The sequence below is a fragment of the Egretta garzetta genome, unplaced genomic scaffold, assembly GCF_000687185.1.
Source record: "Egretta garzetta isolate BGI_Z169 unplaced genomic scaffold, ASM68718v1 scaffold287, whole genome shotgun sequence".
Lineage (NCBI taxonomy): Eukaryota > Metazoa > Chordata > Aves > Pelecaniformes > Ardeidae > Egretta > Egretta garzetta.
The window spans coordinates 1,596,956-1,616,110 of NW_009260435.1; the positions used below are offsets into that span (position 1 = coordinate 1,596,956).

At 40.6% G+C, this 19,155-nt stretch overlaps 1 protein-coding gene across 1 annotated transcript in view; it reads left to right on the top strand.

The window, feature by feature from the left end:
- NEO1 (neogenin 1) overlaps window positions 1–19,155 on the top strand; it is a 150,412-nt gene that overhangs the window by 120,497 nt on the left and 10,760 nt on the right. The window contains exons 16-23 of the mRNA XM_035899461.1: window positions 545–768; window positions 4,641–4,779; window positions 7,427–7,534; window positions 10,529–10,723; window positions 11,430–11,462; window positions 15,763–15,831; window positions 16,660–16,807; window positions 18,615–18,853. Coding sequence (XP_035755354.1) covers window positions 545–768; window positions 4,641–4,779; window positions 7,427–7,534; window positions 10,529–10,723; window positions 11,430–11,462; window positions 15,763–15,831; window positions 16,660–16,807; window positions 18,615–18,853 — 1,155 coding nt within the window. The remainder of the gene's footprint in view (window positions 1–544; window positions 769–4,640; window positions 4,780–7,426; window positions 7,535–10,528; window positions 10,724–11,429; window positions 11,463–15,762; window positions 15,832–16,659; window positions 16,808–18,614; window positions 18,854–19,155) is intronic.

A 19,155-nucleotide genomic window follows, 5' to 3' on the forward strand; every position in this document is an offset into this window, starting at 1 on the left:
GCAGGAATCCTGATAGGTTTTATAGAGGACACTGGAATTGCAGCTTCTTCAGTTATTGCAAATTTGTGTGATACTTGGAGCTTGATTGCTAGGAACATTCTGTAAAAGGTGTTTAGAATTCCCTGTAATTTTTATGAAGTGACATTTACCCATCTAGAAGTCGTCCAGCTCTTGTTCCTCCTTGTTGTTTTCTGCAAGAGGAATTGGTGGACATTCTGAGGCAAATAAAGTCAAAGTTAATATTACTGTACGTTTGGGGTTTGTAGGCCGTGGTTGAATGCGCTGAACACTAATACGATTAGGTATATATATTATTAGCATATATATGTTGCCTTACTGTCTTAAGAAGGGAACATGATACAAGAGTAATTTTATTAGCCAGTCTTATGTCACCTATTAACTCTGGCTTTTCTCTCTTTTTCTCCATGTCTCACCTTTCATTTCATTGTACTACCCTGCATTTTCCCTTTTTTTGTTTACATTAAACTGCCACCTTCTCCCTTTTTAATTATAATACACTACTTTTTACCCATCAATTCCCTAGACACTTCCGAGGTTGATTTGTTTGTTATTAATGCTCCATACACTCCAGTGCCAGATCCATCTCCCATGATGCCACCGGTGGGAGTTCAGGCTTCCATTCTGAGCCATGACACCATACGGATCACTTGGGCAGACAACTCACTGCCGAAGAACCAGAAGATCACAGATGCTCGCTACTACACAGTTCGCTGGAAAACCAATATTCCTGCAAATACGAAGTACAAGGTATTGGAGTTTCAACAACACTAACACGGCTGCGTTGTTTCACTGAGAAGTTCTTTCATGTTCGTGCCGGGGTTAAGTGAAAGCTGAGAGTAAAGACAAGTGCTTAGAAAACGGTGTAGAGGTGTGCCTGGCTTTGTTTGAGATGCCTGGGCTGCTCAGTTAAATCATCACTTCAAAGATTCTTCTAGATTTAGTGGAAGTGATTGGTTTTGTGGTCGTACTTGCGCATGTGTGAAGGAGATCGAGGCGGGGTGTTGGGTGGGAGTGAGTGGAAGAGCTGGCTTGGGGCAGGCAGGCAGGGACTCCCGGAATGACCGTCTGCTGCAGAACCCTGGTGACAATTTTGTCATTTCTACTTCACCCTAACGTGATCGCTTTGTATGACAGATGCGGGCTTGCCTTTAGAGGAGCCGGTAGGGCATCAATAAAGTACGTGCTAGCAATGGCTTCCCTCCAGTTAGCAGAAGAATCTGAATTTGTGGGGCGAGTCACGCAGAAAAAATATTTACCCTGACGGTTTTAAGTTTCCTTTTACAACCTTTTCTGTTCACATGATGTTGATAGTGAAGCTTTGGGAACCAAATGGGTGCAAAATACATAACAATAACTGTGATATCCCTGCCTTCCTTGATTTTCATCTACTGTTTTGATTTGGAGACTAAGTGTGGGGTTTGGTTTATTGGTTTGGATTTTCGTAGTTGGGTTTTTGTTTGGGTTTTTTTTTTTAATTTTTGGAGTTATCTGGAGGCCTACAAAATGCTGACTGCAAAGTTCACATTTGAAATGAGACTCAGAGGAAAAGGTTGTTAAAATTTCCAGCTCATGGAGCTCCCTTTATGCTCCTGCAGGGCAATCTTGTTACAAACCAATTTTTTGGGGTTTGTTTTGGGTTTTTTGGTTTCTTTTAATGAAATGAAAAGATGCATGTATGTGTGTTCTTCCTCTAAAGGCAAGTTATTTATGAACCCACATTCCCGAGTCATGTGCAGAGGATGTCTCGGGTGTGATTTATATAATGCTGCAATTTCATAAGTTAAATTCTTAAAAAACCCCACCCTCGGTGGTAAATTAAATACTCCCACCATTCTTGGTGCTGGTGGCCAGTGGTCAAGAAGTTTTATTGTGGACCAAAAATAATATTTAATGATGGAATATAGTTCAAAAGTTCTCACTGTAAAAAGCATTAACCTGAAAATACGTATGTTTGAGAACATTTGTTCTAATCATTTTTAACCCATGATGTTTGGAGAACTCGCATCCTGCTTTTCTTTTTGTTTCAATCATGAATTCTGTACTGCTCCATTGGACAGTAACAATTCTTAATTTTAAGAAAGGCAAAACCTCTTTTCGGTGGTGCTGTTTAATAAGCTGCTGCATTTCAGTCAGGTCTTTGGTAACTTCATGAGGTGTGAGCTAGCGTGTTGTCTGCCATAGCCATCACTAGCAGCTTTGTTATTTATTGCATGTTTTGAGGCTGTTCGCCTGGTTCTATCGGAGCTTCTCCATTACGCAGCCTTGCACATAGTAATCTTCTCTCCATGTCAGTTCTCCAGTATCCAGAGCTACATCTGTTCAAACCAGTGTTGTTTCATCCATACCTCTTGTCAGAACATTGGATGTTGATAAGAGTTCATTCATATTTTCTACATTTGTTTCCCCCTTCTATGCTGACATTCACAAACTCTTCTTAAAGACAAGGCTGCATGCCTCAAATACAAGCTAAGAGGTTCCACCTTAAGGAGCCTTATTTTCTTAAATTTGTATAATTGTGTCAATCTAGAGCATACAAACACGGGAGATGTGATACAGTTCCTGAAGCTAAAATACTCCATCATGCTTTGAGCCATGTCGTTTCACTAACATGGATCAGAGAGACCCTTTTGTGGTGGAGCAGAGTTGTCCTACTCGCGGGTTACCTGTGATTTATTGGTGTGCTCTCAAGTGTAAGAAAAAATATTGCATCTTAACTTAGATCTTTTAGGACTGTATAAAAGGAAAATAAATTTTACAGGGTAATATTTATGAAGTTTATTTCTAGTAGGTGAGCAGGGTTTCGTACCATGGGATACGCTGTGACCTTAAAAACAGGAAGTGGTGTTAAAAAATGAAGAAAGCAGAGAGGTCTAAGGCTCCAGTTTAGCATTTCATGTGTCATTTGCATTCAGTATGATGTGCAGTGAGACTAAAAGATACCAAGTTTCAAAGCCATAGATGAAAAATACCACTTTAACCTGTAAAAAGGACTCCAGCTGCCATGTGTGACTGCAGCTAGGAGCTAAAACATACTACAAACAGGATCAAATGCTTAAATGGCATTAGGAATTTCCATGGGTATTCTGGAGAGGAAGAAGCGGTGTGCTCTGGGAGTAAGGCAGCTCGTAATGCAAGATGCTAGGAAAAGGTTTCTCCTTTGCACTTGTCACTACATAAATGTCCAGGCCAAAGCTCTTGGCAGCTTCTACTGAAGCAGCAGCTACTTCCTAACGCCCCTGAGTCGCCACATAAAGCGCTGGGAGACAGCGTTGCTTGGCCCTCTGAGAGCTGATGGAAAGCTCCTAGGAACGCGTGGCTTCATGTTTACATGAGGGAAGTTGTGCTCAACCAAGCTTTGTCATGGAACTAATGGAAGAACTGTCCTGCCTGGTGCTTAAATATTTGAGCCATTCCTCCACAATCACATCTACTTTGAAACTACACAGAGTTTTGTATCAAGTACAGGTTTAAAGGTAATGGTGGACTTGATTTTAATTAGGTTTATGATGTCTTCATTCGCTGTCCAGCCCCGTGATGTCTAACTGGCAAAGCGAGTGTCAGTGAACAAGCACAACACTCAGTACAAATCTAAGTTTCACTTGGTTTGGGTTTTCTAAACTTTCACCTGATGTAAAAAAAAAAAAAAAAAAAAAGCTGTCATTGATATTTGAGAAATAAGGGGTTTATTTGCAGAATTTGGGATATATTATTCATAGAGTCTTTAAGGGACATAGATAGCCTTTTCCTTGGAAAAGAATTAGCTGAAAAGAGTTGTTTTCTGAAGGCAACCGTTATTAATACCGTTGTTGTATGGCCCTGTCAAACACAGAAACCACTAACTCTTTAATTCCGTGTTTAGATAGCTGTAGGTCAAGGTAAGGAATATACATACATATAGATACTTTTTTTTTTTTTCCATAGGCCTCAAGTACTTTGTGGTTTGTTCAAGTCAGGGATAACAAATATCAGATACTTGAATCAAAAGGTCAAAAATTCTGCCTCAATGGCTGAGTTACAAATTACACCGTAAACCATGCGGTCTCAGTGTGTGATCCTAGATAACCATTCTTTCTGAAAAATATCTACATATTAATAAAGCTGCATTGTCTTTGAGTCTCTTAGCATCTGTACTTTCAGTTGATTTTTTTTTTTAAGTATGTTAAATAATTTACTGAAAATTATAACAGGATTTTGGAAGGCGGATAGAGGTTTCAAGGACTCTTGCTGTTAGCTGTGCTTCATTGTTTTCCCTTCCCAGATCAGTTAATGAAATGCCGCAAATTAAACCCCCAAGTAGAGGGTGGTATAGTCTGCTGCATAACAAGTGTGCCCTGGACCTTGTATTGCTTTTTATTTTTTTTAATTTATAGTTGACGGCTATTAAATACTCTTGCTGATTGCAGAAAGAATTTCTAGTTTAGGATAAAACAACTGCACATTAATACTTGATTAATGAATTTGCATGACAGAGCAAAAACACTACAGAATTAATGACCGTGGTTATGAAAACGTAGAGATGCTAAAATGTTTTGATCACTTACCTGAGACACGGGTGTTTGAGAGCTGGTGGTATATAGGTTTCAGTTCAGAAGTTATTGGCGCTTTGTTTTTTCTTTCAGACTGCAAATGCGACCACTTTGAGCTATTTAGTGACTGGCTTAAAACCAAATACCTTGTACGAATTCTCCGTGATGGTGACCAAAGGTCGAAGATCAAGTACTTGGAGTATGACAGCCCATGGAACAACTTTTGAATTAGGTATTCCTTCGTGCCTTTCTGGAAGGGCCGACATTCCTGATGAGTTTGCCAGAATAAAGCCGTCTGCCAGAATTCTGGAGGAGGGGAAGCATGTATTTAAAATTATTATGCTGATGAATACTTGCTGGGGGCTTCTTTTCTTCATAGTTTAGTCAGAAATTCTGATTAAAAAACAACAACATACTTCAAAATTCAAAGGAATGATTGCATGCAAAAAGAATTTACATCAAATTACAGAGAAATAATGAATAATGTACCACAGTTCACGGACAGGAGAGAATAAAGAAGCGTACGTTTGAAACATCTCAGAAATAGCATGTTAATGGCAAATACAAAGAAAATGCTTTAGCAAATAATAATTAAAATTCGCTCTATTTATGATGATAATAATTAGAATGAGGAAGTGCATGAGGCAAATGAATTAAAAAAAGAAAAAAAGTAGAAATTAAGACATCCAGGTCAAAAAAAAGAAGAGGGTTTGGAGCTACCGGGAGGATCTTGGGCCCACTTGGGTCCAGGACCTGTCCCTCATGAGGACCTTTTATCCTGCAGTGTGAAATGATCTATGTGCAATTACATTTACTGTGTATTATGCTTAGGTTTCTGTCTGAACTGTAAGGACAAGAGAGAGCCTATCCAAATTACCCTGTAGTTCTAACGGTAAATGAAAATACAGCAAAAAAAAATCAAGCAGGCAAAGAATTGGTGAGATCATCTAAATATTCTATAAAAAGGCAAAAGAAAAAGCAAACCCAGGATAACATCAGAAAGCTCCTAAGTTACTCTGAAGTCCCGTAAACCCTTCGTGACCTTCAGTTGTTTTAGTGTTTGGTGGGAATGCCGTGATGTGCAGTCAGCTGCCCTTCTGACAGCTCACATCTGGACTGAGGCTCCCTTCCCATCCCGATCACTATGCCCATCCCATGTTAAAAGACTTTATTTGGTATTTTTGCTGACACACATACAATTCTCATCCGTAGCTCTACACTAAGAGCAGGGACTGTAAAAGTTGCACAGAAAAAGTTGTTAAAAGGGAATTTGAAACTCAAAAATGTACAGGAGCAAGGGCGAGATAGAGGGGCTCTCCTTTCTTTTCATTTCAATAGAAAGTACATTTTTAGTTGGGGTGGTTGTAAAGAACACTTGCAAATATGACCTAAAAGCTTGGGAACTAAGAAGCGAATGAAAAAACAAAAAAGGCTGAATATATTTTTCTCCTAACAGATCTTGTGATTTATATTACTTGCCAAATTCCTGAGCGTGTGACTCACTATTTTTGAATACTCATGAGTAGCAGCGTTGTATAGGAGTTGCTCCTCAGCTGATGCTGAAGAAAAATACGGGATAGTGGGCCCAGTGTTGGTCTGTGAATTAGTGATCTCCTGAGGGCTAGTCCTGGGGTTTTTTTTTCCTCTGAAGCTTACTATAGGGCCTTGAATCATCCTTTATGTCTGTACCTTTCTGTTGAGCATGGTTTTAAGTATTTGGGATTACATATTTTGAGCTTTTGCTATCCCTGGTTTCCAACTATGACTGCGCAGGGATGGTAGGTAGCCATCTCAGAGGACGGACAGATTAATTTCTAATGGGTAATATACATAAAGCTCTTCAAATGCAGAAAGCACTGTGTAAGCACTAAACGTTACTGTTACAGTATTAAATATCCAAGGCGGATTTACTTCGCTAAAAGTTACCTAATTAGAAGTCTCGTGTTTTTCATAATGTTGCACTGCACACTGTGGCTGGTTAATGCACCTTTGGAGGCATTGGCTCTGTGCATTTGAAAGCCGTTAATCTAAGGCCCAGCTGGATATTTCAGTGCACAGTGAGAAAGGTCTCAGATTTCAGGCTTTCACTGGAGCAACTCGCGCCATTTCCTGAGCTTTGGGCAGGATGAGGCTGATGGGAGAAGGAAGTGCGCGCTCCCCCTTTCTTTCTCTCCATCTTGCTCTCTTCCTTGGGCAACCCAAGGAAAAAGGTTGGACAATTACGTTCAGCAAATATTTCTGGACTTCCAGTGCTTCTGTGGTGCAGATTTCCTTGCAATTTACAAATTTGCAATTTTACAAAAGCTTCCATAAAGTAAATCAGCAGTTATGGATTATGATTCTAAATCTCTGGCGGATTTACTTTGCTGATTCAGATTTAAGTGGAAAATGGGCATTACTAGGTCTTGGTCCCACCATAAACCTGAAAATACAGAGATATTGCATGTGCCTGTGCGTACAAAATGCATCTATTTCACAAGTTCATGCAATTTTTCTGATGACCAAAGAAATTCAGGTTAGAAGTCGTTTGGCCCCAGCTGTTAGTTGTACAAAGATGACGTGGTTTTGAAGACACATGGACTCATTTAGTCATGAATCACAGCATCTGTGGACAGAAATGCTTTAGAAACGGGTAACTCCTGATGGAAAGGAGATGCTGCACACCAGGCAGCATTTGCCAGTTGAATGGAGTAGATCAGTAAGACCACTACACTAGGTGGTAAATATACCTGATGGTTGAACGTTCAGAGTTTTTATTATTGTATGTGCCTTTTTTCAACAGTAAAACAAATAAAAAGTGAAGGTGCTGAGGTTACTTGTTTATACGCAGGGAAACCGGGCAACCTGTTTCTGATGGTCTGATGTTTGTTTGTTTGCAGTTCCTACTTCTCCTCCCAAAGATGTGACTGTGGTGAGCAAAGAGGGAAAGCCTCGGACAATAATTGTTAACTGGCAGCCTCCATCCGAAGCCAATGGCAAAATTACAGGTGCAGTTTGCATGAGCAATAAAGGCTGATACAAGATGCCTGGTTAATAGCACGTTCTATACTTCATTTAGCCTAGAGCTAGCCAAGAGGTCTCTATCTTCTTTGTCAATCTTTTTAGTAGCTCAGATTAATTATTTACTTTTGTACCTAGTAAAAATATATTAAGATATAAACTAACTGCAGTGTGAAATTGGAGTCTAACCAGAAATATAATTGAATGTTTAAATATCTCCATAACCTTTGCCTTCATCAGCTTGTGTTATTCTAATAGCATGCCTCCAGAAATACATCTGTAATGCCTCTGGCCCACCCCATCCCAGTGCTCTTTGTCATCTTTGTGTTATTTTTGCAGCACAGAACAGACTTAAAGTCAGTTGATCAGTCCCCTGACATAATTGTTAGGAGTAAACTGTTATTTGCCTTTGTGACTGCATCACTTTCACGTAGGATAAATCATTTTACAGAAAATAGTAATTACCGTTTCCTTTCTGTAATTTCTGTTTGGATTCACACTTCTAAAGGCTTTTTGAGAGAATTCACTTCAATTTTCCTTTTCTACCCCAGGCTTTAAGCTTAAAGCAGATTTTATTAGCATATAGTCTGCAGCGTGTGATTTTGCTTTTGTTCTCAGAATTAAGTATGGAGCAGTATCAAGCCTTTGAAACCTGTCACCAGCTGGCACCCAGTCAGGTGGTACTGTAGCCCAGGTTCTAGACAGGAGACTAAAACTGATTTGATCCTCTGAAAAGGCAGAATACTGGAGACACTTACCCTTTAGTAATTACAATAAACTTCTAAGCGAGCTGTCAGAAAGACCCCTAACAGGCAAAGCGGCGCTATGCAGGCAGCACAAGCCTGCAGGTAAGATGGCGGGGCTCTAACGTGTATGCTGTCCTTATGGTGTCAGTGCTAAAAAAATAGGGCCGGAGGGGTTGTGCAGCACCCTGGCGCACTGCTCTTTGGTGTCATCGTGTGCCGAGCGTGGCTCACAAGTGGAGCTGTAAGGATGCAGCTCTAACAGACAGTGGCTTTTTCTGTAGCCTGTCTGAGCCATTCCTATGTCTCTGTATGCATGTAGCTGTTTATATCTTGTGTGTGCATATTTTTATACCACCTATAAAGCCAATTCTGCGTTAGTATCAACAAGATGTTTCCTCTCTATGAGAAAGAAGGTTTGACTGGGGAAACGAGAGCCTTTATCTTAGCGGCAGGTTAAAGGACTTGGTTGCCAGGGGTCAGTGAGGGTCATTCAGACAGGTGTAAAATGGAAGGCGCAGATATCCCCAGGTTATGTACTGTCTCAAAAAGATATGCCTATCATCTCGCATCAAGTGCGTACCTGAGAAAGGGAAGGCAATGTAAAAAGAGATCAGAATTTGCTTGCACAATGCAATGAGCGAAATTATCATACACGTTCAATTTTCCAGGTAGAAAAATCTCCTTGCTATGTCTATACTGTGAAGGAGAAGCTTGCATTTATTCATAGGTGTTGAGTGAAAACATCCAGTATTTATCAGGTTTTGCATAAGCAGCAGTTAGCAGCTAAAAAATAAAATAAAATAAATCATTCTGTGCATTAAGTCTGAGTCCACCAACCCTTCAATTCAGGTTACCAGGGGAGGAAGGCAGGAGTTCTCAGGGACGTGTGGGCTGAGTGCCCTCTGGTGGGGAGAGCCACTGCCAGCGGGAGAATTTATTGAGTAATAATTACTCTCATCATAATAATATTGAGTAATTATTACTTATTAACTCAGCTCCGTTCATTCTGTGCATTAAGCAACACCGTAAGAACTAGGTGATGATGTCATTCCATGCACTGGATAGCATGTCTGCGGAGCACTTGTTTTGTCAGCTCTAATCTCCTTTGGATGGGGGTGGGGTGGATGTGAAATACTGAACTGTGCTGGTCTGGATTCCAGATGCTTGTGCATCATTAAAGTTGCCAACTAATTAGTACAGTCATAAGTTAACTCAGTAGTCTATACTAAATATAGTGCTTTTAGCTGTCACTGTATTTATATATGTACATTGCCCCTTCTTAGATAAGTTACAGATATGTTGCTTTGTGACCTGTACAAGTAGCAAGTGATTAAATCTACACCCCAGTGGTTAACTGCACCACCAAGGCAAGAAATGAAGCATGCCAGACCTGTTTCAAGTGTCGCCCTCCGTGCCACGCTGCTTCCTGTGATTTACGAATTTGGGGTGTTGGCAATATTTTCAATTGGCTTAAAGAAGTGGAAGTCACTCTGGAGAACGTCTCCCCATCCTTACTGTAACCCCCAGGCTGGTAGGCTGTGGGGCACAGGAAGCAGCAATTTGTGTACAAAGTGTCTGGTGACCCAGCCCTATACTGGTGCCAGTGTTTATTTTATGCTGGGGCTCTGTGTTTCTTACATAAAGAAGTTACAAAGCTTTTACTTCATTTTGGTTTGTACTTGCAGTATATTTTAATAACAGAACATAAACTGTTCCCGTACCCTTTTTCTGTGACGTGCAAGGTAACTTCAGTTATCTTCAGGTTATCGTAATCTTTGTTAATAAACTGAAAAATAATAAAGTAATTATAAACTACTGAACACGGAGGTTTAGTTGTTTTGATGTTAACTATTTTCTATAAATATTAATACATTGAGGATGTTTTGATAATCACAGCTTTATGTTATTGTACGTTATTTGGTCTATGAACAGGTAAAGAGATGAAAACGAGGAATTTCTTACTCAATGAACAGTGGTCAAAAATAATTTTGATATTTTAAATGGCTTTTTTCCTCTTAACTTCTCCTTTTGAACAGTTTAAAATTTAAGGTGGGAAGGCTGTCTAATATTTGAACACATTCTTAGTCTTTGAAAAAGTAAGGCTATGCTTTCAGAAAAGTAATAATCATTTAGCTGTGCAAATATCATTAAAAGTCAATAGAGCATTTTCTGTGAGACCTTACGGCTACCCTGTTCTCTTATGTATAAAGTCCCTTTGCTTTTTCCTTGGACTAGGATACATCATTTACTACAGTACGGATGTGAATGCTGAAATACATGACTGGGTTATCGAACCCGTCGTGGGAAACAGACTGACCCATCAGATACAAGAACTGACCCTTGACACGCCGTATTATTTCAAAATCCAGGCCCGCAACTCAAAGGGCATGGGGCCTATGTCTGAGGCAGTTCAGTTCAGAACCCCAAAAGGTAAACAATCACGTGCATCTAAATATCTTCCTCCTCGTTTTCCAAACGCAGCCTCTATAAGGATAAGACACCGGTAGCGTGAATTTTGTATTTAAACTGGAAAAGCCAGGAAGACAACTAGGATGAAATTTTCTATTGGATTGCTCTTGCATGTAGCTAATACATATGCAAATGTCACTCAGCTGTTTGATTAATTGCATTGTTTCAAAATTACTGGTGGGCACTTAGGTCATCTAGTTACTAATGCTGAGGGTCCACGTCCTAAATGTGCTTGTTTTAGAAAACCCGTTTTTAGTTGCTTTAAGATTCTAGGTCGTTGTGTGTCACGCCTGCTCGTGATGCAGTGGTGTAAAGCCGCAAGCCCTGGAGTCAGTGGCCAGCGCACGGCTGCTCGCTGGTGACTCAGATGATGTAACGGGCGGTAGTGTGACACAACAGGTTCTTAAATCAAGAACTGCTGGGTGATGGGTAACTGGTGAGATAGTACGAATGCATGACAGCTTGGGAAAAAGTACTCTAAGGAGAGGTGAAAAGTAAAAAGTTAGGAGTAGGTGTTTTAACAGTACTTCATATGAATATCAGCGGTTAGAAACGCCAGCGCTCCAGCCAGCCTGCTCGTGCTATGTGAAACTGAATTGTGGCTCTCACTCCTGCAAGCCTTGTGATCTTTCTCTTGTTTTTTCCTTCCCTGTGCTTGTCCTACTAGCTGAATCCTCAGATAAAATGCCTAATGATCAAGGTAAATGAACAGCCACACTTTCTCTTTTATTCTGTCCTTCACACGTTTTGTTTTTCATGTCCATGTGCTGTTGCATTTCCTAAATGGCACAAGTACCTGCTGCTCTAACTGTAAATGAGCAAGTTCCTGTTGTGCTTTTAATAGTGGAAGAACGGGAAGTCCTATTTATGGTTTGGGTGCTAGGAATATGAAGTGATCTCTGTAGTCAGATATCGCGTGAAGGGGCAAGCGGCTCGTGCCAGAGCTGAATCATTCTCTCAAAGGGAGTTTGGATTAAGTGGTACTCCAGCCTCTGACCATTGATGCAAGATCTCAGTGCGTAGCGTGGAAGATCAAAGAGTTACCTAATTAGCACAAGTGCTGTTCTGCAAGCTCTACGTCTGTAATTATTTTCATAAAAAAGGAAAGTGTGCCTGCTCTAGGAAGCTTTTTGCAAGAGAGGTTCTGCTTGTCAGCTCCTTTAGACGCCAGACTCCCCTGAAGAGACAGCATTAGCGACTAAAAACCTTAAGGCTTGAAAAATGGTAGCTTTGAGTTTCCTACATCGAATTACAAGGTGAATGTCCTGGGGCTATTTTTGCTTTCTTCCAAATAACCTGGAAGCCCAATAAAAAGGGGAAGGATTAGTCTAGAGGGATGAGTTTAAAAGGAGATGGGCAAGCAGCTTAGATGCAGTTAAATAGATGCTAAAGAGGTTGAAAATGAGCTTTTTTTTTTTTTACTTGCTTTTCAACTTGTTCCTTAGAAGTAATTTATTAAATATGCTTTTACCTTCTGTGTACCAAATAACATTGATACTAGACAGTTATGGAGTAAATTCGTATCCAGACTTGTGTAACGGAGATGCTAGCTGAGATTCTGGCATGTCTGTGGGGAAGCAGATGCTCGCCATGACGTCATCTCAACTGCAAGTGGAAGGGACTAGGGGAGGAGTAAAAGGTTTTATGTAAAAGTTGCTGGTTTCTGTTCTGCACTATTCTAACCTCTGATGACTAAATCTTCTCATCTGTCGTCACCATCCTAAAGTAACATATTCTTCTAGTAACCATTTGATTAATTTTTATCAATCAAAACTTACATCAAAATCATAAAACCCTACATAAAAGCCAAGAGAGTTTTGTTTCAGAATTCCTCTAAGGATACTCGGGGATTCTAAATCCTGGCAGGAAGTTAAATGTAGAAAGGGAGAAGATGAGCTGAAGAGCAGAAAAGCAAGCTCTGTGCAGCATCACTGAATTGCAGAATTGCGTCTTTCAGGAAATAGTAGGCAAGTTATTTGAGACTGGGAAGGAACAAAACTACAGTGGGATTGACTCTGTTACCTAATGGGTAACATGGAGATTGACAGGCTAAAAAAAAAACATAAAAATAACCCAACCAAATTATTTCAAGTGTTATCTTAAACTGTTCCTTAAGATAGAAGGAAATGGAAAACCTGAACAAGAAACTTGGTAAGGTCCTGAAAAAAAGGCTGGTGTCTGTACAGAAGATGTAGCACGTGCAGATGCTTGTTCAGAGTGTATCCTGTAGAAGCAAGGCTTAAGCTCCCTGTTGCAGTGGCGACTCGCTGCTTCCCAGAGAGGCGATGAGTTAAGGGTCCTTATGTGAACTGCACGGCAGAGCCATGTCATCTTTCAGGTTGCGCTGTGTAAGAGATGAGCTCCCCAGAATGATCCCTGGTGTCAGGAATTAGATACTGAGAAGCCTCTTGGTTTAGGTACCTAAACATCTTCGTATCTTGGAAACTGGACTTTGTGTTACATTTTATTTTTGGAAATGCGCAGACACTGCCACTGTGCAGTAGGTGCCAGTGTCAGGCGTCCCTGAGCTGCTGCGCTCTACAAGGGTCATGCACAGGTAGCTATTCCCAAGGATGTCCCTTTGGAAATACGGCTGCTTGCCAGAACGCTGCTTTCTCCGTATCGCTGCCTCCCAGTGGTTTATCATCTCAGTGTGATCTGTAGAGCTTCTCACATACATACAAACACGTATGGGGTATATAAAACCTGCAGTTGGCTGTGCGAGTATTTACATCATTCAGGGAGCACAGATCCCGTGGTAAACCACACCAATGCAGGGTGTTACACCCACACGTACAAACCTGATCCCTGCTGGCCTGTGCAGGTGACTCTGTACATCATATTATCTACTCCAGTATTTTATGTCATCTGTTGACTTCAGTAGCAATTATTTTAATTTTCTTTCACGGTGTTATTAAGAATATTGAATTACACTTGGCCAAGCACAGTTCTTTGTAGAGCTCAATAGAAATACCCCTTGTGAATAATGATTCTGCAATTATAATTCTTATCAGTTAATTAGTTGTTAATCATGTTAATATGTGCCACATTTCTTTTTTATTATGCTATTTTTAACAAAGCATTGTACAGTATTCAGCAAAATGTTTTATGGAAGTCTAAATATAGCGTGTCTGCATAGTTACTGTTACCAACCAAATTTATAGTCTGACATTTAGTTTGTTTGAAAACACCCGTTTCAATAAAACAGAAAGATGGGTGTAAAATGTGCCACTGTCTCCTATCTATCACCTTTTCCATGATCTGGCCTGCGTTACTGCTCCAGCTGCTGCACTAAAAATGCATAGAGTCTTTATTTGTCCTTCTGAAATATTGCCAGTTATTTTTATTCCTCCCTTCCCCCGCAGCTTCCCCGGTGCCCCAGCGTATCTTCAGTGCCAGGTTCAGTGAATCAGAGAATTCATCTAGGGTTTTTTTCACATCTTTTCAGTGCAAGCTATCTGGTCATACAGCTGTAAATTTACTATATAGAAGCTGTTTAAAATTCTGTTAATTATTTCATTGCTGCTGCAGAATTATTAGTCCAGTACTTCCAATAGAGAGCACCGTTTCACTGAATGCAGTGTCCTCTCTAGGCTGGCAGGTGCAATATGTCTTTTTCATTATAGATTTGTCCTGCGATATGTCTTTTCCATTATTTTAGACTACATCTAACTCCTCACTGCATCCATGTAACATTCCTCCATGTTACCTTTCCCGGGGCTGAATCGGTATTTGTGCCGGTAGCTTCTGCTGGTTTTACCAATTGTCTTTATTTCACAGTGAGGAATTTACAAGCTTTGACTTCAGGTTCACAACTTCCATTTGTTACACATCCCTTAACACTTCCTACTTCCTGATTAGAGTGGCTTTTTAACGGAGAAAATCCTTCTCCTGATTGTGAAACTGCCGAATCTGCAGGCTTTTGGGTTTTCATGGTTTTGGCTTTTTGTGCGTAACAGTGTAAAAATGTGCGAAGCGTTATGGACTCCTGTAGCAGGAGGAATGTTGCTCTGTGTATCTCTCTCTGTTTCCCCCACTACAGTGTTTTTATCATTTGTAGTAATTTAGCATTAGTGCGTTTTACTGAAAACGCAGAAGTGGAAGAACCAGGGGTTTGTATATCTACCTACGGGAAGCATTCTGCTAACTCAGGAGAGGTCTTAACGTTAGGGGTGAACTTGTGACTTCATGTGTCTTGCTGTGGCAGCAAGTGATCTAAATTAGACCCGAATTACGCAAGGGGAGGTCCTTGTAAGAGTGAAGAGAGGACAGAGGGTCAGCAGGCAGGGCAGGGCAGGAGCTACGGTTCCGGAGGCGCCGTGTAATTTGCCATTTGTAATCACTGAGGTACAGACACGTTTGCTTCCATCATCAGCCTGTCAATGTAAAGCTTTGCAATTAATTAATTTGTTGTCCCAGGTTTCACCCAAAACATTTTTGTGATACTTCATTGTCCCTTGTGGCGAAGGTGAGACAAGCAGAAAAGAGTGGGGAGAAGCTGAAAGTTTTTATGGATAGGCAGGGACTTAATATTACATTTACTGTGCTTTTGATCCTCTACTTATTTCCAGTCTTGCACGCTTACTGTAATTAGGTATTAGGAAAAGAAATCTGTATGATTACTGTTTCAAGATGATTGGCTGTCTGTTCAAGTGTGGCAAAGCCATTTGCCTCAATATATACCTATTACTGCAAATAATTTTTATTATATTTTTAAAAATGAATACTAGCAAAGGCTCCTAAACTTAGGAAGATAGTAATGCGGGAAGCTAATTATTAATTAGCTCTTTTGAAGAAGTGGTTCTCTTCTTGGAGAAACGCAGTTGCTGCTCAAAGCCAAATCATGTTGTAGGGGAGAGAAAAGGAGGGGAAAAAAAATGCTCATCGTGGTTCAGAGAAATGGAGAACCACAGCTACCTTAGAAATGCTCAAGTGTGTGTTTATGTGTACGTGCGTGTATCTATGTGTATGTAAAATTACCACATGTACGACCTTTGCAGCTTCAGGATCCGCAGGGAAAGGAAGCCGCCCAATGGACATAGGACCAGATTACAAACCACCGCTTGGTGGTAAGTGTTGTTGTAAAGCTTTTCAAATCAAATGCAGTGGCTTTTGGTGTTTCACCGAGTGATGCTGTATCTTACTGAAAATACCGATTACATGGGTTGCAGTAACTTTCTGTGATGATAGTTGTTCCCACTCAAGAAATTCTATCACACTTCTGTCACAGTGTTCTTGCCTCCTGTGTGGGGTATATCGAAAAAATACCATCACATGCATTTACATCTCAGTCTTGATAAGCAGCTCTTGTTCCCCATTTAGTTTTAAATGGCTGCTATAGTGCCCATGTGTAAAATTAATTCAGTAAGAACATATTAGGAAGGAAAAAAAAATCATCTTAAGTCCTTCTCCTTATTAGCACTGTGCATTGCGGAAGCCTTGCCCTAAGGTAACACTCATTAGTGTTACATAAAATGTGTTTCTTCCGGAGGGAAGTGACCACTGTAGAATACTGATGCTGATTCATGTGATCATTGGGTCCAAGGGGATGCCTGCAGTGCTATAGTTTTAGCAAGGTCCCAGGTTAACTCTCCTTAGACTCTAAACTATTGAATTTTTTTATAACTATTTGAGTAGGTGAATGTAAATTTTTATAGACTGTTAGTTGGAAATGGGTCTATAAAGCAGCTTGTAGATTTAACAGTTGTACAGAAACACAACTGGCAAATGACAAAAAAATAAGCGAGCGCTTCACTTGAAATCCTAGCAGACAGACCATCTTCCTCGTTCTGCTAGTCCACGTGATTCTAGAAGTCTTTGATGGGCACTGCTTGCTTTTGATGGGGATTTTTTCTATGTAATAAATAACCCCTTTCTCCCACCTCAAACTCTTACAGGCAGTAACAGTCCCCATGGAAGCCCTACTTCTCCCTTGGACAGCAACATGCTCCTTGTGATCATAGTATCTGTCGGAGTGATCACCATTGTGATAGTGGTGATAGTTGCCGTCTTCTGCACTCGCCGTACAACTTCTCACCAAAAAAAGTAAGGTGTCCAGGTGGCACTTGGCCCTCTCCTACCTTCCACACTTTAATTCTGTTATTTAATCTTTTCTTCATAATGCTTTAGAGTCTATTACTTTTAAGTCTTGTGGGCTGGAGAAATTCCGTTTGGACAAGAGATCAGTAATGCAGATTGAATTCTTGTGTTCAGAAGATAACATGCATCCATACAGCTAAGTCATCGTGTGTGTGATGATGACTATGTTCTGGTTTTCCTAATCGATGTTTCAGAGTTCACAAACCATCAAGAGTTTATAGGCAAACCGGGATGATGCTTTCATGTACACCTGTACTTGCCTCTCTCTGAGGGGAGATTATTGTTTAAAATATTGTTTCCAAACTTTAGCCAGTATATCCATCCAGAGCTGTGAGAGCTCAACACCTCAGGCAGATTCTCACTTCTGTTCTCAGCATGTACTTCACTGCCTGGAGTAGGTTTACAAGCTGTGCATGATGATGTCCAATTTTTAGATAGATTACTGGAGTGGAATCTGAATCTGGTGCTGGACTCTTTAGAAAAGTGTCCCAAGATCCAAAATACAGGTGTGTATCTGAATTCTGCCCTCATTTAGAGTGTCTGAATTAAGACTACAGCAGCGATACTTCCATTTATAGGCTCCTGAAGGTTGTTTCTCCGTGTTCTTTGAAAGAACTGAACAGAGCTGAAAGCTTTTTTTTTAAAGTTTGAAAAGACTCTGTTATGCAAAACAGAGTTTTCAGAAAGTGATTAAAAGCCAGGCTTGGAACATAATCTCATCTTGCTTTGCTGAAGCTGAACCATCCTGCAAAAATGCAGGTTCTTCAGGAGAGGAGAGCGAGGAGATATGAGTGATGATCCAGCAACTGGGGGCTGTGCTTGGGAGAGGGCAAAATTCATGCCTCTGTGCCCAAGAGATGTACTTTATTTTCAAAGAGCAGAAATAAACCTGTGAAATCTTGCCTTTGTTTTCCCAGTTTTGAAATGCCACCTCTCTTACACGCAGTAACCCACAACCCGTGAATAACCTTCTGATCTCGTTCAGCTACAGTGCTCAAAGCAGGGTACTGGCAGCATGTCTGGCTGTGCATCACCTACAGGAGAGGCTCTGTTCACTGGTGCTTTCAAAATTTTATTTAGTCATACCCTAGCCATTTCTAGCAAGTGTGCTGCCCAGAAGGGACATCCTCCTCCATCATTGCCAGAGTCCAAAGTGAGGAGTGTGCGTGGAGGGCAGTGCTGGAACTGTATGTTTTACTTTTCCAAACTTCCTTTTTATCAAATTTGCCTCGCAATCGGTTCGCTGCTGCTGCTGTTCCACAGTAATGAAAAAGCCCCTTAGTTAGATGTGTCTAACCTGAGCAGCGGGGAAATGGACGTTCTTGTCATCCATCTTTAGAGTTAACCATCCCGTTGGGACAATTGACTGTTTGCACACGGCTATTCTTTGAGGTTGTTTGTAAGCCCTGGAGCATGGGCACAGAGTGATGTCCATACACTTCATGTTTAGCATATTCTCTTAATAACCGTAACTACTGGAAATTTAATTTTTGTTAATGAAAGCTTAGACTGCAGAGCACAGTTCTGCAGTGTGTGGTAGCATTTGAGACAAAATTCCATGGCATCAGAGTTGCAGAACATGCTTTGAGATGTCGGATGTGCTTGTATGTAAAACTCAAAGTTTCCTGGCCAGTGGGTGGCTTTTGCTCAGCTGGGTACAAGATCTGAAGGGCATCTCAGTAAAAATTTGCCTTTTTCAACAAGTGAAAGGAAGCCTACATCTAAGAACATTTTGTTTGTTTCCCTTCCCAAGGAAGCGAGCTGCCTGCAAATCAGTGAATGGGTCCCACAAGTACAAAGGAAACTCCAAAGATGTCAAGCCTCCTGACCTCTGGATCCATCATGAAAGGCTGGAGCTGAAACCTATTGATAAATCTCCAGATCCCAATCCAATCATGACTGATACCCCAATCCCTCGCAACTCCCAGGACATCACCCCAGTTGATAATTCCATGGACAGCAATATCCATCAAAGGCGGAATTCCTACAGAGGTGAGCTTATCAGCAAGTGCTTTGACCATGATGTTTAAAATTAAATACATATTACTGTATCTGGTGAAACCACTTTTTTGACTTATTATTCAGTTACCCTTGTCTTTTTTTGTTCTTATTTTCCAAGTAGTGAATTGGTTTTGTGCCTAGTTTATCAGACCCTCTGAAAAGGACGGCTCACATGTTTTAGTGAGAAAATTGAGTGCCCAAGAGTTAAATCATGAATTTTCCATTGTAAATACTGATTAGTAATCAGAAGATCATCTAACGAGTGTTTCATATTAAACTATTGAGAGATGTGT